The sequence below is a fragment of the Electrophorus electricus genome, chromosome 25, assembly GCF_041902795.1.
Source record: "Electrophorus electricus isolate QZ-2024a chromosome 25, ASM4190279v1, whole genome shotgun sequence".
NCBI lineage: Eukaryota > Metazoa > Chordata > Actinopteri > Gymnotiformes > Gymnotidae > Electrophorus > Electrophorus electricus.
The window spans coordinates 9,493,411-9,507,395 of record NC_137521.1 but is presented as its reverse complement, the minus strand read 5'-3'; the positions used below and the strand labels follow the sequence as shown (position 1 = coordinate 9,507,395).

General features: G+C 39.5%; 2 protein-coding genes across 3 annotated transcripts; both read left to right on the top strand.

The window, feature by feature from the left end:
- Positions 1–191: 191 nt before the first annotated feature.
- cdk20 (cyclin dependent kinase 20) lies at positions 192–5,072 on the top strand. Its single transcript, XM_027007578.3, has 8 exons — positions 192–457; positions 752–865; positions 952–1,140; positions 1,626–1,747; positions 2,628–2,690; positions 3,037–3,160; positions 3,516–3,671; positions 3,923–5,072. The coding sequence occupies exons 1-8, from the start codon at positions 383–385 to the stop codon at positions 4,112–4,114; spliced, it is 1,035 nt and encodes a 344-aa protein (XP_026863379.2). The 5' UTR covers positions 192–382; the 3' UTR covers positions 4,115–5,072.
- Positions 5,073–8,079: 3,007 nt separating this feature from the next.
- On the top strand, positions 8,080–12,098 carry gata1b (GATA binding protein 1b). 2 transcript variants are annotated; one of them, XM_027007610.3, is made up of 6 exons: positions 8,080–8,502; positions 9,291–9,521; positions 9,982–10,482; positions 10,713–10,858; positions 11,096–11,221; positions 11,795–12,098. In XM_027007610.3, the coding sequence occupies exons 2-6, from the start codon at positions 9,311–9,313 to the stop codon at positions 12,089–12,091; spliced, it is 1,281 nt and encodes a 426-aa protein (XP_026863411.2). In that variant the 5' UTR covers positions 8,080–8,502; positions 9,291–9,310; the 3' UTR covers positions 12,092–12,098. The 2 variants fall into 2 exon arrangements, with proteins under 2 accessions (XP_026863411.2, XP_081563870.1); XM_081707744.1 differs by lacking the exon at positions 8,080–8,502 and having other exon boundaries at positions 8,844–9,521.
- Positions 12,099–13,985: the final 1,887 nt, after the last annotated feature.

Below are 13,985 nucleotides of genomic sequence, written 5' to 3'. Positions count from 1 at the left end.
AAAAATGAACACAAGACTACTTTACAAGGATAATAAATCATTTTAGAGAATACTCGTTTATGTAGTTGCCTTCTGAATCTATTGACCTTTGCTAGTCTAATTCAAGTAATGAATGTCTGTCCTGCATTGGTACTTTTTGAAAGCATTAGCTCCGTGCTTTGGTATCCATGGAAACGGCGGATGAGGTAGCTAGCTAATCATGACACGCACCTCTTTTCGCTACTTAGCCAAGTAGCTAGCTACAGATTTAACGTCGCGAGTGCCATGTTTGAGTCATATAGTCAGCTAGCTAGCAATTTCGATATTTGTTCGTTTTCGTTTAAATCCTTATAGTTAAGGAATCAGATATCTTGGGAGTTAGCTGGCTCGTTTTGCTTAAGCCATGGATCAGTACAGCATTCTTGGTAGAATTGGCGAAGGAGCTCATGGAATTGTCTTTAAGGCTAAACACATCGAGGTAAAATCTACTCTAATATTTTTACCTAGTAGCGAAAATAGCTTTATTTCCTTTATTAATGTTGTAAGCCGCCTGTAACTAGGTAGCTTGCTAGTTGGCTATCTAGCTAACTAGCTAAATCAATTGCATATTACAATAAAACACGTTCCTCTGTTAAATGGAGTAAGGGTTTACTCTTTATTTTAGGAATATAGAATTTCCTTTTAGGCTGCCTGCTGCCAACCTTAAAGCTATACCACGCTAAAACTACATTATGCAGTAGCTAGCTGTTCATTGTAAACCTTTTCTCTCTAGACCGGAGAGACGGTGGCTTTAAAGAAAGTGGCCCTTCGAAAACTAGAAGATGGAATTCCTAACCAAGCTCTGAGAGAAATTAAAGCACTTCAGGAAATTGAAGACAACCAGTATGTGAGTCTGCTTCATTGTATGTGGCCTTTATACTTTGGTGTACTACTGACCTTAGTTGTCTAATTCTGACTCATTACTTTTCTCAGGTGGTAAAGTTGAAGGATGTATTTCCTCATGGCACAGGCTTTGTGCTTGTCTTTGAATATATGCTATCAGATCTATCAGAAGTCATTCGAAACTCTCAGAGGCCCCTGACTGAATCTCAGGTAAAAGGATACATGATGATGTTGCTCAAAGGGGTGGCATTCTGTCACGAAAACTCTATCATGCACAGAGTAAGTGGCTTTTGTTTCCAGTTGCAAAATTCTCTTCTTTTCCATAGTCTTGATGTCATATGAGGATGTCTCTAGAGAGCAGAGTATAATATAATATTTAAATCAGATTAATGTTTCCTTTGTTACCTGATATGATCTAAACACTTTTGAAATACAACATTCGTAGCAGAATGTACATTTATCCAAAGCGACTTACAATTATGACTGAATACAACTTGAACAATTGAGGGTTAAGTTAAGGCTCAATGGCCTAGTAGTGGCAACTTGGAAGTTGTGGGGCTTGAACCAGCAACCTTCAAATTACAAGTCAAGTACCTTAACCACTGAGCTACCACAACCGCTGCGACCACACCTAGAATTTAAAAGATCTGCTTAGTGGTTTAGATTTGTAAGCCAGACATTAATCATATTTGATGTGACTAAATTCTAATTCACTTGATTCATGTTATTTATTTATACATACTGTAAATACATGTTTTATGCAGGATCTGAAGCCTGCGAACCTTCTGATCAGCTCGACAGGTCATTTGAAAATCGCTGACTTTGGTCTAGCCAGGCTTTTTTCCAATAATGGAGAGAAGCTGTACAGCCACCAAGTGGCCACCAGGTGAGGATCAGGTCCATTTATCAGAACAGTGAGACGTCACCTAATATGCCACTATTATGTTTATTTTAGATCAGTGTTTCTTAGGTCAGCCTTCAGGACCCACCATGCAGTTCACAGTATACCTGAAATGAATACCTATGGAATGAATCAAGAAACACTAATTTAGATGGTTTGGAATTGTTCATTCAGTTTTATCCTTGGTTGTTTTATCCTTGGTTGTTCATAGACACGGGTAGTATTATCTGTCTGACTGTGAACCTTCACATTAAAGTTCAAATAAAAGTTGAAAGCTAAAGATATAATTAAATCTAAAATAGTTCCAAATAACGGCAGCATTTTCTACCTAAAAGTAGACACAATGAAAATCAGTTTACATGCAGAAACTATGGTTTTCTAGGCATTTATGCTGAAACTATGATGAAGTTTAAAAGTTTCAAGTATCTGCTGGTGATTTCAGGGTAACATGAAACTTACTCATATAAGGTTCACTGAAGTTACTGATTAATTTACAGTGGTTACTATAATGAACCTTAAGATTTAGATTTATAACTGAATAAAAAGGAGGTTTAAGTGGCTACACTTAGTGTTAATAACAGCTTTCAGAATCTGCATGATTGCTCATTTCTGTAGGGTCAGTCCACTTATGCCCTTCGTAAAAAAACATTAAAATATGTAAGCATATTCACAATATTTTTGGATAATTTGATGGCAGGAACTGATGCTGGATATTTGAAAAGCTTCAGGTATGGTGATAAATGTAAGATAGTTATTCCCATTTCATGATAGCAACAAAATATACAAAATTCAAATCAGATTCAAACCTGGTAAGACAATCTTAAATGTGCCTTTATTGTGAAAAACCTTTCCTGATGTGTTTCAGATGGTACAGAGCTCCAGAGCTTCTTTATGGTGCTCGGAAATATGATGAAGGAGTAGACCTCTGGTATGCAACTTTAAAACATCATGTTTCATAATTATATCTAGCAGATGATCAAGACTAATGAGAAAACAAGGTCATTTGCAAGGATCAAATTACTGTTAAAATAATACTATTATTCATTACAAGTTCACTGTTTACTTAAAAGTAATATTTAATTAAAATCTTTAATGCTCCATTTGTCCAGTAGGTTCTGTGTGTTATGCTGTCTTGTGCCTTCTGAAAAGCATACACTAGATGGCAGCAGTTTTACTCATTTGAGTAGTCCAACAGAAAAGAGGTTAATTAGCGATCAGGTGAGGTGTGCTGCTAACCTCTCACATGCAGATGGTCTGATGGATGGTTGTTGCAGGGCAGTGGGCTGTATTTTTGGGGAGCTGCTGAATAACTCGCCTCTGTTCCCTGGAGAGAATGACATTGAGCAGCTGTGCTGTGTTCTACGCGTCCTGGGAACTCCTAACCTTGAAGTTTGGCCTGTAAGACCCTTGGTGGTACCTGTGTTGGTGGCACTCAAAGCCAGTGGTTTTCAATGAAGCCACCTGCAATGGCTTCATTGCTAATAGGTTTAATCAGGGATGTTGGAGAATGGAGGGTTAAGGTAAGGTTAAGATTAACATTCACCATCATTTTGGAAAATCATCTTTGGTAACACATTTAATTTTAGAGGCAAAAGAGGCAGTGTAATTTATAGTGATGATACATTTTAGACTGCCATAACTTGTTATAGTAGTCAAAGATTGTGAAAAGGATGACATTTTTTAAAGTCATTAAATCAATTTGATGATTGTAGTCCTTTAGGCTTCAACTGTAATATCATTGTCTCTTGTACAGGAAATCGCAGAGTTGCCAGATTACAATAAGATCACTTTTAAAGAGAACCCACCAATTCCCCTGGAAGAGATTGTGCCTGATACATCCCCTCAGGCTGTTGATCTGCTGAAGAAATTTCTTGTGTATCCCTCCAAGCAGAGGGTCAGTGCCATACAGGTCAGTTCATACAAATCATAACTATACTGAGTCTGTATTTATTGTTCAGCAACCCTAGATACAGGGCCCATATTGTGCTGTTAAAAGTATTATTGTAGCAATGCTAAAATGGTCCTCTTGGCTTTTGTGGGTTCTCTCTTTCTCTGTAATCCTTATACAATTATTTTTATTTTTTATTTTTACAATGAATTTTTAAAAATTTTCATTTTCTTGCTTTCTTTCTGACTCGCTCCTTCTCTCTCCCTTCCCAGGCTTTACTCCATCCATACTTCTTCACAGACCCTCTCCCTGCCCATCACTCTGAGCTTCCCATCCCACAGCGTGGGGGGAAACACTCGCGCCAACGACTGCAACCCCCCTATGAATTCTCAGTGGATCGACCTTTGCATGAGAGCCTGGTGGATCCCAGCCTCATTCAAGTGCATGCATGGGGGTGCTCATGAGGCTGCTTGGTTCTGGTTAACTACACTTCTTTGTGCTCCACAGACAAATGATTCATAGAACCAATTTATAATAATTTTACAAAGATGACTTTAAATTATTCTGCTTTTTGCTCTAAAAATATTTATGATGCTAGCCACAGTTGAGAGATACCTGTATTATTGGTATTCATGGTACTTTTTTTACTAGCTAATACTCAAAACTTTGAGTGTCAGATGTTAAATTAATGCAGTCTGACATGATTTTTAAAAAAATTGGTTTAATTATTTTTAAACTTAGAAAATTTGAATTTGAGAATCACATGTATGGTATGATTTCTAACCGGACAGAAGCTGAATCTGTGTGAAAACCATTGCTCTCATTTATTAGGTCAACATTTGAATAGATTGAGGGATTTCAGAACTGCTGATTTAAATGGGTATAAACTATGAGGCCCTGTCTTTTTACTGGAAATATTTTTGTTTTGTTTTCTGCTTAGGACCCACATGAAACTGTCACAGATCAATGTTTTGTATAACCGTTTTAGTGTTTGTACCCAACTCTCAAGCATTGGCTCTGAGTATGTGTTAGCGAATGTCAAATGTGGTTGTGCATTAACATTTAGCGATTTGACAAAAGCTAAACTCCCCTTTAAAGATGAAGTAATTGCCCTCTTGTATTGAAATGATGACCCTTTGAGTTATTCATAAAAACTTCCAACTACCGGGAAGCTACCAGCCCCATGCTGTATGTTTAGAATAAAACCTCGAATCATTCTGTAAGATTTTTCTGTGAAATGCACTGTGATTAGTTATTTAAATTAGATTTACATTCACCTGCACTAATTTCCTAGCACAAGGATTATTATAACATGTTAGTGTGACACTTTAACTACTCTTACCAATGAATCTAATCTTAATGCTGTGAGAATATTGAGATACAGTGTGTTAGTATAGAAATAAAATCTATTCCACTCTGAAATGTGCCTTCTTAAAATGTCAGGCATGTCATTACCAATGGTAATGTTAAAATACATGTGCAAGACTTCACTTTAAGTCCAGCAAGGACCACAAAGTCGTTTTGACCCACATTTGGAGCCCCTCTTAAATTAAGGCTAGCAGGCTGTGGCTTCATCTCCTGAAGAGCTCACTGTTGTCTCTTTACTCATCAGCAGGACAGGGGGAAAATCTTGTCTTCTGAATATTACATTCTTAAAAAGCCTTGGAGGAAATGGCCCGTGATATCTGGACATATGCAAAATGGACAATTTTGATTGCTCCAGTTACTATGAATAGGGTTGAAATAATGATAATAATCTGTTTGGTTTTTTTTTTTTTTATTGTAGTTTTATCATGATTTTATAAAGTCCATGCATATTTTGGTTTTGTTGGAGATATATGTAGTAATTCTTGTAATGTAAGCCTCACCAATTAATTTTTTGTAGTAATTGTACATCATTAACATCCAGTGCCCTTGATGTCAACACCATTCAGATATACACCGATCAGCCATAACATTAAAACCACCTGCCTAATATTGTGTGGGTCCCCCTCATGCTGCTTAAACAGCACTGACACATCTAGGCATGGATTCCACAAGACCTCTGAATGTATCCTGTGATATCAGGTACCAAGACATTATCAGCAGATAAATCCTGCAAGTTGCGAGGTGGGCCTCCATGGAATATTCATGTTTTTCTAGCACATCCCACAGATTGGCTTCAGATCTGGGGAATTTGTAGGCCAATTCAACATCTTTAATTCTTTTTCATGTTCCTCAAACCATTCCTGAACATTTGCAGTGTGGCAAGTCTCTGCTTCATGCTGAAAGAGGTCGCTGCCATTAGGGAATAATGTTGCCATGAATGGGTGTACTTGGTTGCAGCAGTGTATAGGTAGATTATACATGTCAAATTAACATCCACATGAATGCCAGGACTCAAGTTTTTGTGGCAGAACATTATGATCACACTCTCCACCAGTTTGCCTTCTTCCCATAGTGCATCCTGGTGCCATCTCTTCCCCAGGTAAACACCACATCCACCTGGCTGTTCACATGATTTAAAAGATGTGATTCCCCAGACCAGGCCACCACCTTCCATTGCGCCATAGCCCACGTCTGTCTCCATAGCCAGTTCTGTCTCATGTCTCAGGCCCTGTAGGCCAGTCTGAAAAACATCTACGCCTGAGCTACTGCAGAAGGTCCAGGCATGTTCAGCATTGCTTGTTTTTTGGATTCCTCAGACACCTTTCACCCACAAAATTTAAAACCACCAACAGGTGAACAACATTGATTTTCTTGTTATAATGTCACCTGTGAAGGGGTGGGATACATTTACATTTATGGCATTTAGCAGATGCTCTTATTCAGAGTGATTTACAAAAGTTCTTTGTCATTTACTCATCTAACCAGTACAGTAGGTTAGAGTCCAATATACCAATTAACTAGAATACTATTGCCTAGAAATGTAAAATACATAAGCTCTATTTCATACAATGATAAGTGCAATAAACAATACATACTAGAATCTGTTAGTCAACAAAGGAGCAGTCAACATCAGTATAATAAACAATACCCTTACAATAGGCACTAGTTTGAGTTAGTCAACATAGGTGCAGGGTCAGTGGTCATTTAAATATTCCAAAAATAGATGGGTCTTCAGTCTGTGTTTGAAGACTGCAAGGGACTCTGCTATCGGCAAGTGGAAGTTCGTTCTACCATCTAGGAGCCAGGATAGAAAATGGTCTTGATGCTTGTCTTCCATGAGACTTGGAACATGGTATTTCAAGCTGAGTCATACTTGAGGTTTGAAGTACTTGAGTTACGAATTAACTTTTTCAGCAATTTGTACTACAGTAGCCTTTTTGTGGGATTGGAGCAGTTGGGCTAGTTTTCACTCCCCACATGCATCAGTGAGCCATGGGAGCCCATGACCATGCCGCTAATTCACCAGTTGTCCTTCCTCAGACAACTATTGATAGGTACTAACCACTGCATTCCAGGAACACCCTACAAGACCTGCCATTTTGGAGATGCTCTGACTCATTCATCTAACCATCACAATTTGGCCCTTGTCAAAGTCGCTCAGATCCTTACGCTTGGCCATTTTTAAGAACTGACCGTTCACCTTCTGTTTAATATATCCCACCCTGTCACAGGTGACATTGCATAATCAATGTTGTTCACTTCAGCTGTCAGGGGTTTCAAATTTTGTGACTGAGCAGTGTGTGTGTGCTATTTCTCAGTCAGAGTAATCTAAAAACAAGCAATGTTGAATATGGCTGGATCTTCATTATGCTGTAATTCTCAGGTGTAGCTGTTTTTCGGGTTGGCCTCTAGGGCCTTGGACATAAGACAGCTCTGTGGCTGCTACTCCGTTCACTAATTTCCCTGAAAACTGAATGAACAAAGGAAACAGGAACAGTATGTTTTGATTAACAAATGACCTCCCCACAGCTGAGCTGCCCGCTTGCAACTCTGCACTGCTCTCTCCCATGACTGCAGACTTTCTGTCCATTTGCATCTCCCCATTCTTCTCAACTGCCCCACTTGTGCTCCATAGAAAGCTCTGTTTTGCATCTTTTATTGGCACCGAACAGCTTAAATTTCCTTTTGTTTTATCTTTGGTTTGGTTTTCATCTCGATTGTTTGGTTTGGTTTGTGTTTGGTTTTTTTTCTTTGGTTTTCCTTGGATTCAAGTGAAGAGAATTTTTGTTGTCCAAGCTGTTTGATCATCTTACGTCCCCACATGGTGAGCACTCTCATAATGCATTCCAGCACTTTGGGCTCTAATTATTATATCTACATTAAAAAGGCAGCAGTTTTTGTTTGTTTTTAATTTTTTTTTTCTCATTTAAGTATTAGTAATAAATAGTTATTTGGATGAGAGCAAATAAAATCCCCTGGCAGGAAATGTACATTTTATTTACAGATTTTGATTTTAAATTAGATTCTGCATATTGTCTTGCTGAAAAAAAAAAAAAAAAAAAGTGAAAAAAAAGAATCTTTGCTGGTCTATACGTTTGTATTATTACAGAAAAGGGATGACAGTAGGGACAGCTTAACTGATATCTGAGGGCTTACTGGTCCTGGAGGTGTGTCTTACAAAACAACAGCATTTCCTCAAGCTAAGTGCCTGCCCTGTACTGGCTACTCCCCGCCCATGTCCCACACCCCCTGCCCTGGCTTACCTCTGCCACCCACACCACCATGGCACATTCCTTTTCAGTCCAGCCCTTGAGAGCAGCGACACATCCCTGCTCATCTAGAGCTCCTGGACATCTTACTAACACACCTGCAAAGTAAGCAACCAGGTAAGCAGCACCTGTTGCAGTCTACAGCAGTCAGCTTACAGAAGCACCAGGTGTCATGGAGTGGCTTCCCCGCCCTGAACATTCTTGGGTTTTGCTCTGTGAGTCTCTTTTGTTTTTATTCTCATGCTGCAGCATGCCTTACATATATGCCATGCTATCTTGCCAAATATGTAAGGCATGCCTTTGTGCAATATCAGTTTATTACACCTGCTGTAAAAAGGTAACTAACTGGTTCATATTCATTTGTATTATAAATGCCATGTTTGTAAATGAGCAAAATGGCATTTATAATAAATATGAATCTGTATGTATCATTTAGTTAATTTTTTACAAATACTTAAACAAATTGTTGTATACTTTATAACAAATAATTAGTATTGTTGTATACTTATATGCTAGAGAACAGTATTAATTATTACAAATCTACGTATTACTTTTTCACCAGACTAATCAATACTTAACAAATAGTAGTTGGTTCCTCTTGAGGTTTGTTCCTCTCTGGCTCAAAGACCTTTTCTTCACCACTGTCGCCTTTGGTTTGGTCTACTGGGGCTTGGACCTGGACATATGTAAAGCTGCTTTGTAACATCAGTTATTGTGAATGCATTATACAAATAAACTATTGCATTGCTTTGCTTTGCTTAGTAGTTATTAATTACCATTGTTATCAGTTGAATAAATATAGTTCTTGTTTAGTAATTACTGTAAAGGATAAAAGTAGTTTGAGTACTGTAAGAGTATAAGGATGCCGTCTCATGGGCTTGTCCTTGTAAAATCTAACATGCTTTAACTGTTGACTTTCCATTAAACACCACCATGATGTGGCTGTTGGTTTATGGTAAGTAACCATTTCATTCACCTAGACTTTCTCTTTTTACTATTTCAGGAACAAAATAAATTTTGTCCATGGAGGCCACATTAGAGCAGCCACGTTGGGTGTCCCCATCACTGATGCCAGCCGAGGTGACGCATGGTTACCCAGCTGACTCCAGCTATCTGTCGCACATGGAGGAAGACTTGGTCTTCCCTGGCACGGAAGCAGAGCATGGCTGTTTGCCCTCTGTCTTCTCCAACCCCATGCACGGGCGCAACGCTGCAGCATACAGACACAGCCCAGGTGAGAGCTCATCACACGCAGACAAGGGTTCTCCATTCCTCACCCGTATGCAGGTACATCCAGCCCTGCCATTGGAAAATTACTGTGGACTTTACTTCTAGTCCTAATGTAACAAAGCTTAGTTTAGTATGAAAATGCTGTTGAAGGCCTTGTGCATCAGATTGAGTTTGTTAGATTCAAGTTTAAAATCTAAGGACTGAAGGTACCAGCACTAGTTGAAAAAAAAAACAAAACAAAAACCCTTAATTGTATTAGAAATTATCTTTGAGCTAAAATTCTATGATTTAGTTAAATTATCTATTTTAACAAGTGTTTTAACAAATGATTGATAACACAAGACCCTATTTAGATATACAGGGTAATACTATAAGTTCTATAATAACTTTATTGGTTTGTTTGATTTAAATACTTTTATGATTCATGTTTTCTTCTCGCACTCTCTCTCTCTCTCTCTCACCAGTGCGGCAGGGGTACTCCGCTCCCTTTCTGAACGCCCTGCCGTGGTTGGAGGGCTCTGGTGCTCATTCTCTCTCTGCTCCTTACCCCTCACCTGCCTCCTCCTGGCATAGCAGTGCCTTCTCCAAGAGCTCGGCGCACCCCCAGTCCTCCAGTGCCTCCGTGTACCATCCGTCTGTCCCTCTCTCCTCTGTTAAAGCCCCGCAGACCCACCTTCAGTCTCCCATCCCGGACTGCAAGGAGAACCTCCAGCTTCAGGATGGCGTGAAAGATGAGCGAGCCAGCCCTTCAAGGGGTGACGAGGGCTTTGGGGGAGTTTATTCAGTTAACCACACCACTGGTGGCGCGTATACCTACGCTCACGTACCGCCACAGTCGCACATCCACACCCAGTCACTGGGACACTACAGTTCTTACGGCAACCAGGTTCAGGATTTCAGCAGCACCCTGTACTCGCTCTCTTTCTCCCCAAAACTACGTGTCAATATGAGACTGTCTCCAACAGGTAGGCAATGACACACACACACACACACACACACACACACAAAACCACTTACACAATCACCTGGCTTGGAATTGACTATGAGCTGGTTTCTTGTCTGAATTCAGTGGTGTGTTGCAAGTTAGCTGTATTGCTGTGTTTTTCAAAATCACCACCATGGCTTCTTAGCCAGTTCTCTCAGAGAAAGCTTTTTTTGTTGCTGCATGCACTGAGCTTTTGCCATTTCGTCACAGAAGCACGGGAGTGTGTGAACTGCGGGGCCACTGCTACACCTCTGTGGAGGCGGGATGGTACAGGGCACTACCTCTGCAATGCCTGCGGCCTGTACCACAAGATGAATGGACAAAACAGACCCCTAATCAGGCCAAAGAAGAGATCGGTGTGGTTTATAAATCATAAACTATCACAGTAATGCATAGCTGATTATGGGAAAACATACATGTCCTAGAAATGTTACACAAATTTCCAATTATGCATTTTTGTTCTTTTCTCTTCCCCTGTGCTGCTGTTTCTTTCTCTCGATACTGCTCTCACTCCCTTCTCCCTTGCTTGCTGATTTGCCAACTTCTGTTTTCTACTATTTCTCTCTCTCTCCTATTCCTCGTTGTCCCTACAGGTCGTCAGTAAGAGGGCTGGCACACAGTGTGCCAACTGCCAGACCAGCACCACCACGCTCTGGCGGCGGAATGCGAATGGCGAGCCCGTGTGCAATGCCTGTGGCCTCTATTTCAAACTGCACAATGTAAGTTCTCCTCCTCTTCACACACCTGCAGAAGTTCACTTTTACTACAGCACCTCCCCACCAACACACCTTTTCAAATCTCTATCAGCAATCTGACAACCTGTCAAGGTAATTTTTATTGTCAAGTTATTCATCAAGTTCAAAGGGTCTGAGTATTGATCCAAACAAAAAGTGATGAGAGGGAATATCACATTGTTACATCCATTGTATAGTTTTGTATGAACACTGGTGCAGTGAGGAGTTTCCTAAACTGTTTTGAAAAGACACAGGAAGAATTTACATAAAGCTCTGTGACTGGCCAGTGCAGCAGCCACAACTGGCAAGAAAACAGCAGGGAAGTCTGAAGAAAGTGTCTGGCTATGAAAACAACACAAGAAAGATGATCAAATATATCTAGAAAACTCATAAGCTTAAAACCTGAAAGCATAATACCTGAAACTTTAAGCATAAGACTTGAATAGTTATGGAGCAGTGGATCTCCAGATTTGAATAACAAAAAACATTTATTCACAAAATGTAGTTTTTGTGAACTTGTATTAACTAGCTCTTTGTTTAAAATCATCCTGCCCAAAGGTGAACAGACCCCTCACTATGAAGAAAGAAGGAATTCAGACCCGTAACCGCAAGGTATCCAGCAAGAGCAGGAAAGGCAGGAAAGGGAAGAACACTGCCGAATTTGATCCGTACTTGGACGCCTCCAAGACCCATGGCTCAGAGCCGCCCTTCGACTCCTTCTCCCAAGGCACAGCGACCCTGGGGGCCTATGGCCACACCTCCTTCCCAATAAGCCCCTCCCCCACTTTCCACAACCCCACCCACCTCTCCTACCCATATCATCCAGCTGCAGCCATCTTGTCCAGCATGATGTGACAGCATAGACCCAGTACTTAAACTGGAAAAAAAAAAAGAAAATGGACAGAGTCTGGCAAACATATATATATGCAAAAACCTCCTTTTAGAGACATCTAGATGGACAAAGATATTTGTTAACTGTGAATGGATTTTTTTTTCCTTAAAGTTTTTTTTAGCTTCTTTTTCACTGTGATTTTTACTAATATAAGTGAGATAAATATGAAGGAAAATGATGAAGGTTTGTACATTCTAAAAATATTTGTACTTTTTATAAGTGTCATAACCCTTAAATTTGATTACTGAAGGTGTCACACTGGAGTGTGAATAATGTGAATGTGTGGTGGATGAAATTTGATTTCCATGTTTTTTTCCCCTGCCTTGCTCTCTCTGTGCCTCCCTCTCTGTAACAGGAAAACACATGTTCACATGTCCATCAACTAACAAATTCCTAATAAAAATTAAGAGACCTTTTAGAATTCAAAACAGTTTAACCAAGTCTAATCAGCACAAGGCATCCACTTAAGTAAGTTCATGCTATCGAATGTGTTCATTGGTTACTTTTTTGGCAGTGTGGTTAAGAGTTTTGGTAGTGTCATTGTGAGTGGAGGAGTGATAATTGCTTCGACTGCTGAACAGTGTGTATGCAAATCCAGCACTTTCCATATTGCAAAGGAGTCGGTACAGATCCTAGCCAGGGTGATATGCCTCAGGGATTCAAATCTGTGGCTTTATGGAAACAGTGAATGACTCAGATGAACCATTTCAGCACTTGTACCATTTCACATGTTCCAGTCCACTACCCAGAACAACAACAAATGAGCGATATATCCTTATTAGTGATGTGGTAATATGGTATGTTAGAGGAAGTGACATAAATATGAATTATTTTCAGTTATGAATGATAACTTTTGGATATGTTGTAAACTCTGCTAAATTTACTTTATGTTTGGATAACATGTAATACTGTGTGTTTCATGGTTTGTGAAATCCATAGAATTTACTAACAAAATTTACCAATTTGCTTTTTCGTGTGATGCTGAATTCTTTCAATTGTGATTTTATTTATTTCTTATTTTTCCCTTTATAAACACTATTATTTTTACTGTGAAATTAAGTATAGAATTATTTTATACATAAGCAAAAAGGCAGCCTAATGGGAATCTTTGGTTTTGATATTCGTCTTGGTGCAGTGTTTGATAATATTAGATAACATCTATTCAGTATCTATAGATTCAGTCTCTCTGAACTTTCTGTACACCCAATCCCACAGTTGTGGCACAACAACCATATTTACATCATTGGGGTGCGTGTTATCCTGTGCCATTGTTTTAAGGAGATGAGGAACTCTTATTGGGTCAGGTTTATGGAATAACATGCAGAAAAATGTTGTAGAAATACTGTTGATAGAGGCAATGATTTTTTTTTTTTTTTTACATTCCCATATTGGGTGAGCCAATCAATTCTATTAAATGTAGTACTGACTGCTGCATGAGGCGCAGAGCATACAGGTACACAGAAGCAGATGTGTTTGTGCGTGTAAGTGTGTTTGGTAGAGGTATTTAGAAATATCTTTTTTTTGTCTTTTGTAAAACCACAAATGCCATCTTTTAAAGAAAACAGACTTGAGTGCTGACAGGAGCTGAAGATAGAGCATATGACAAATGACAGTCCAGTTTTTGCCTTTTTGGACTGTTCGAATATCTCAGCTTTTCATCACTCAAGACTCTTTGCTTTAGAAGCAGAATGTCCAGTCAGCCGTGCCATGTGCAACAAGCCCTTGGTTCCTTTGCAAAGGTGTCCCAGCATAACGCCACTGGTTGATCTCTGTCTGACAGTAGCACCAACAGTCTGTCTTTCCTCATGACTCCCTCTCTCCCCACTTCCCTCTGTCTGTTTCCCTCTCTCAGCATTG

Excerpts from the sequence above, each read along its gene's own strand:
- cdk20 (XM_027007578.3), top strand. The coding sequence starts at position 383 with ATGGATCAGTACAGCATTCTTGGTAGAATTGGCGAAGGAGCTCATGGA. Across the intron at positions 866-951 it reads AAATTGAAGACAACCAGTAT|GTGGTAAAGTTGAAGGATGT; the intron begins GTGAGTCTGCTT and ends TACTTTTCTCAG. Across the intron at positions 1,141-1,625 it reads AAAACTCTATCATGCACAGA|GATCTGAAGCCTGCGAACCT; the intron begins GTAAGTGGCTTT and ends TGTTTTATGCAG.
- gata1b (XM_027007610.3), top strand. The coding sequence starts at position 9,311 with ATGGAGGCCACATTAGAGCAGCCACGTTGGGTGTCCCCATCACTGATG. Across the intron at positions 10,483-10,712 it reads TATGAGACTGTCTCCAACAG|AAGCACGGGAGTGTGTGAAC; the intron begins GTAGGCAATGAC and ends ATTTCGTCACAG. Across the intron at positions 10,859-11,095 it reads TCAGGCCAAAGAAGAGATCG|GTCGTCAGTAAGAGGGCTGG; the intron begins GTGTGGTTTATA and ends TTGTCCCTACAG.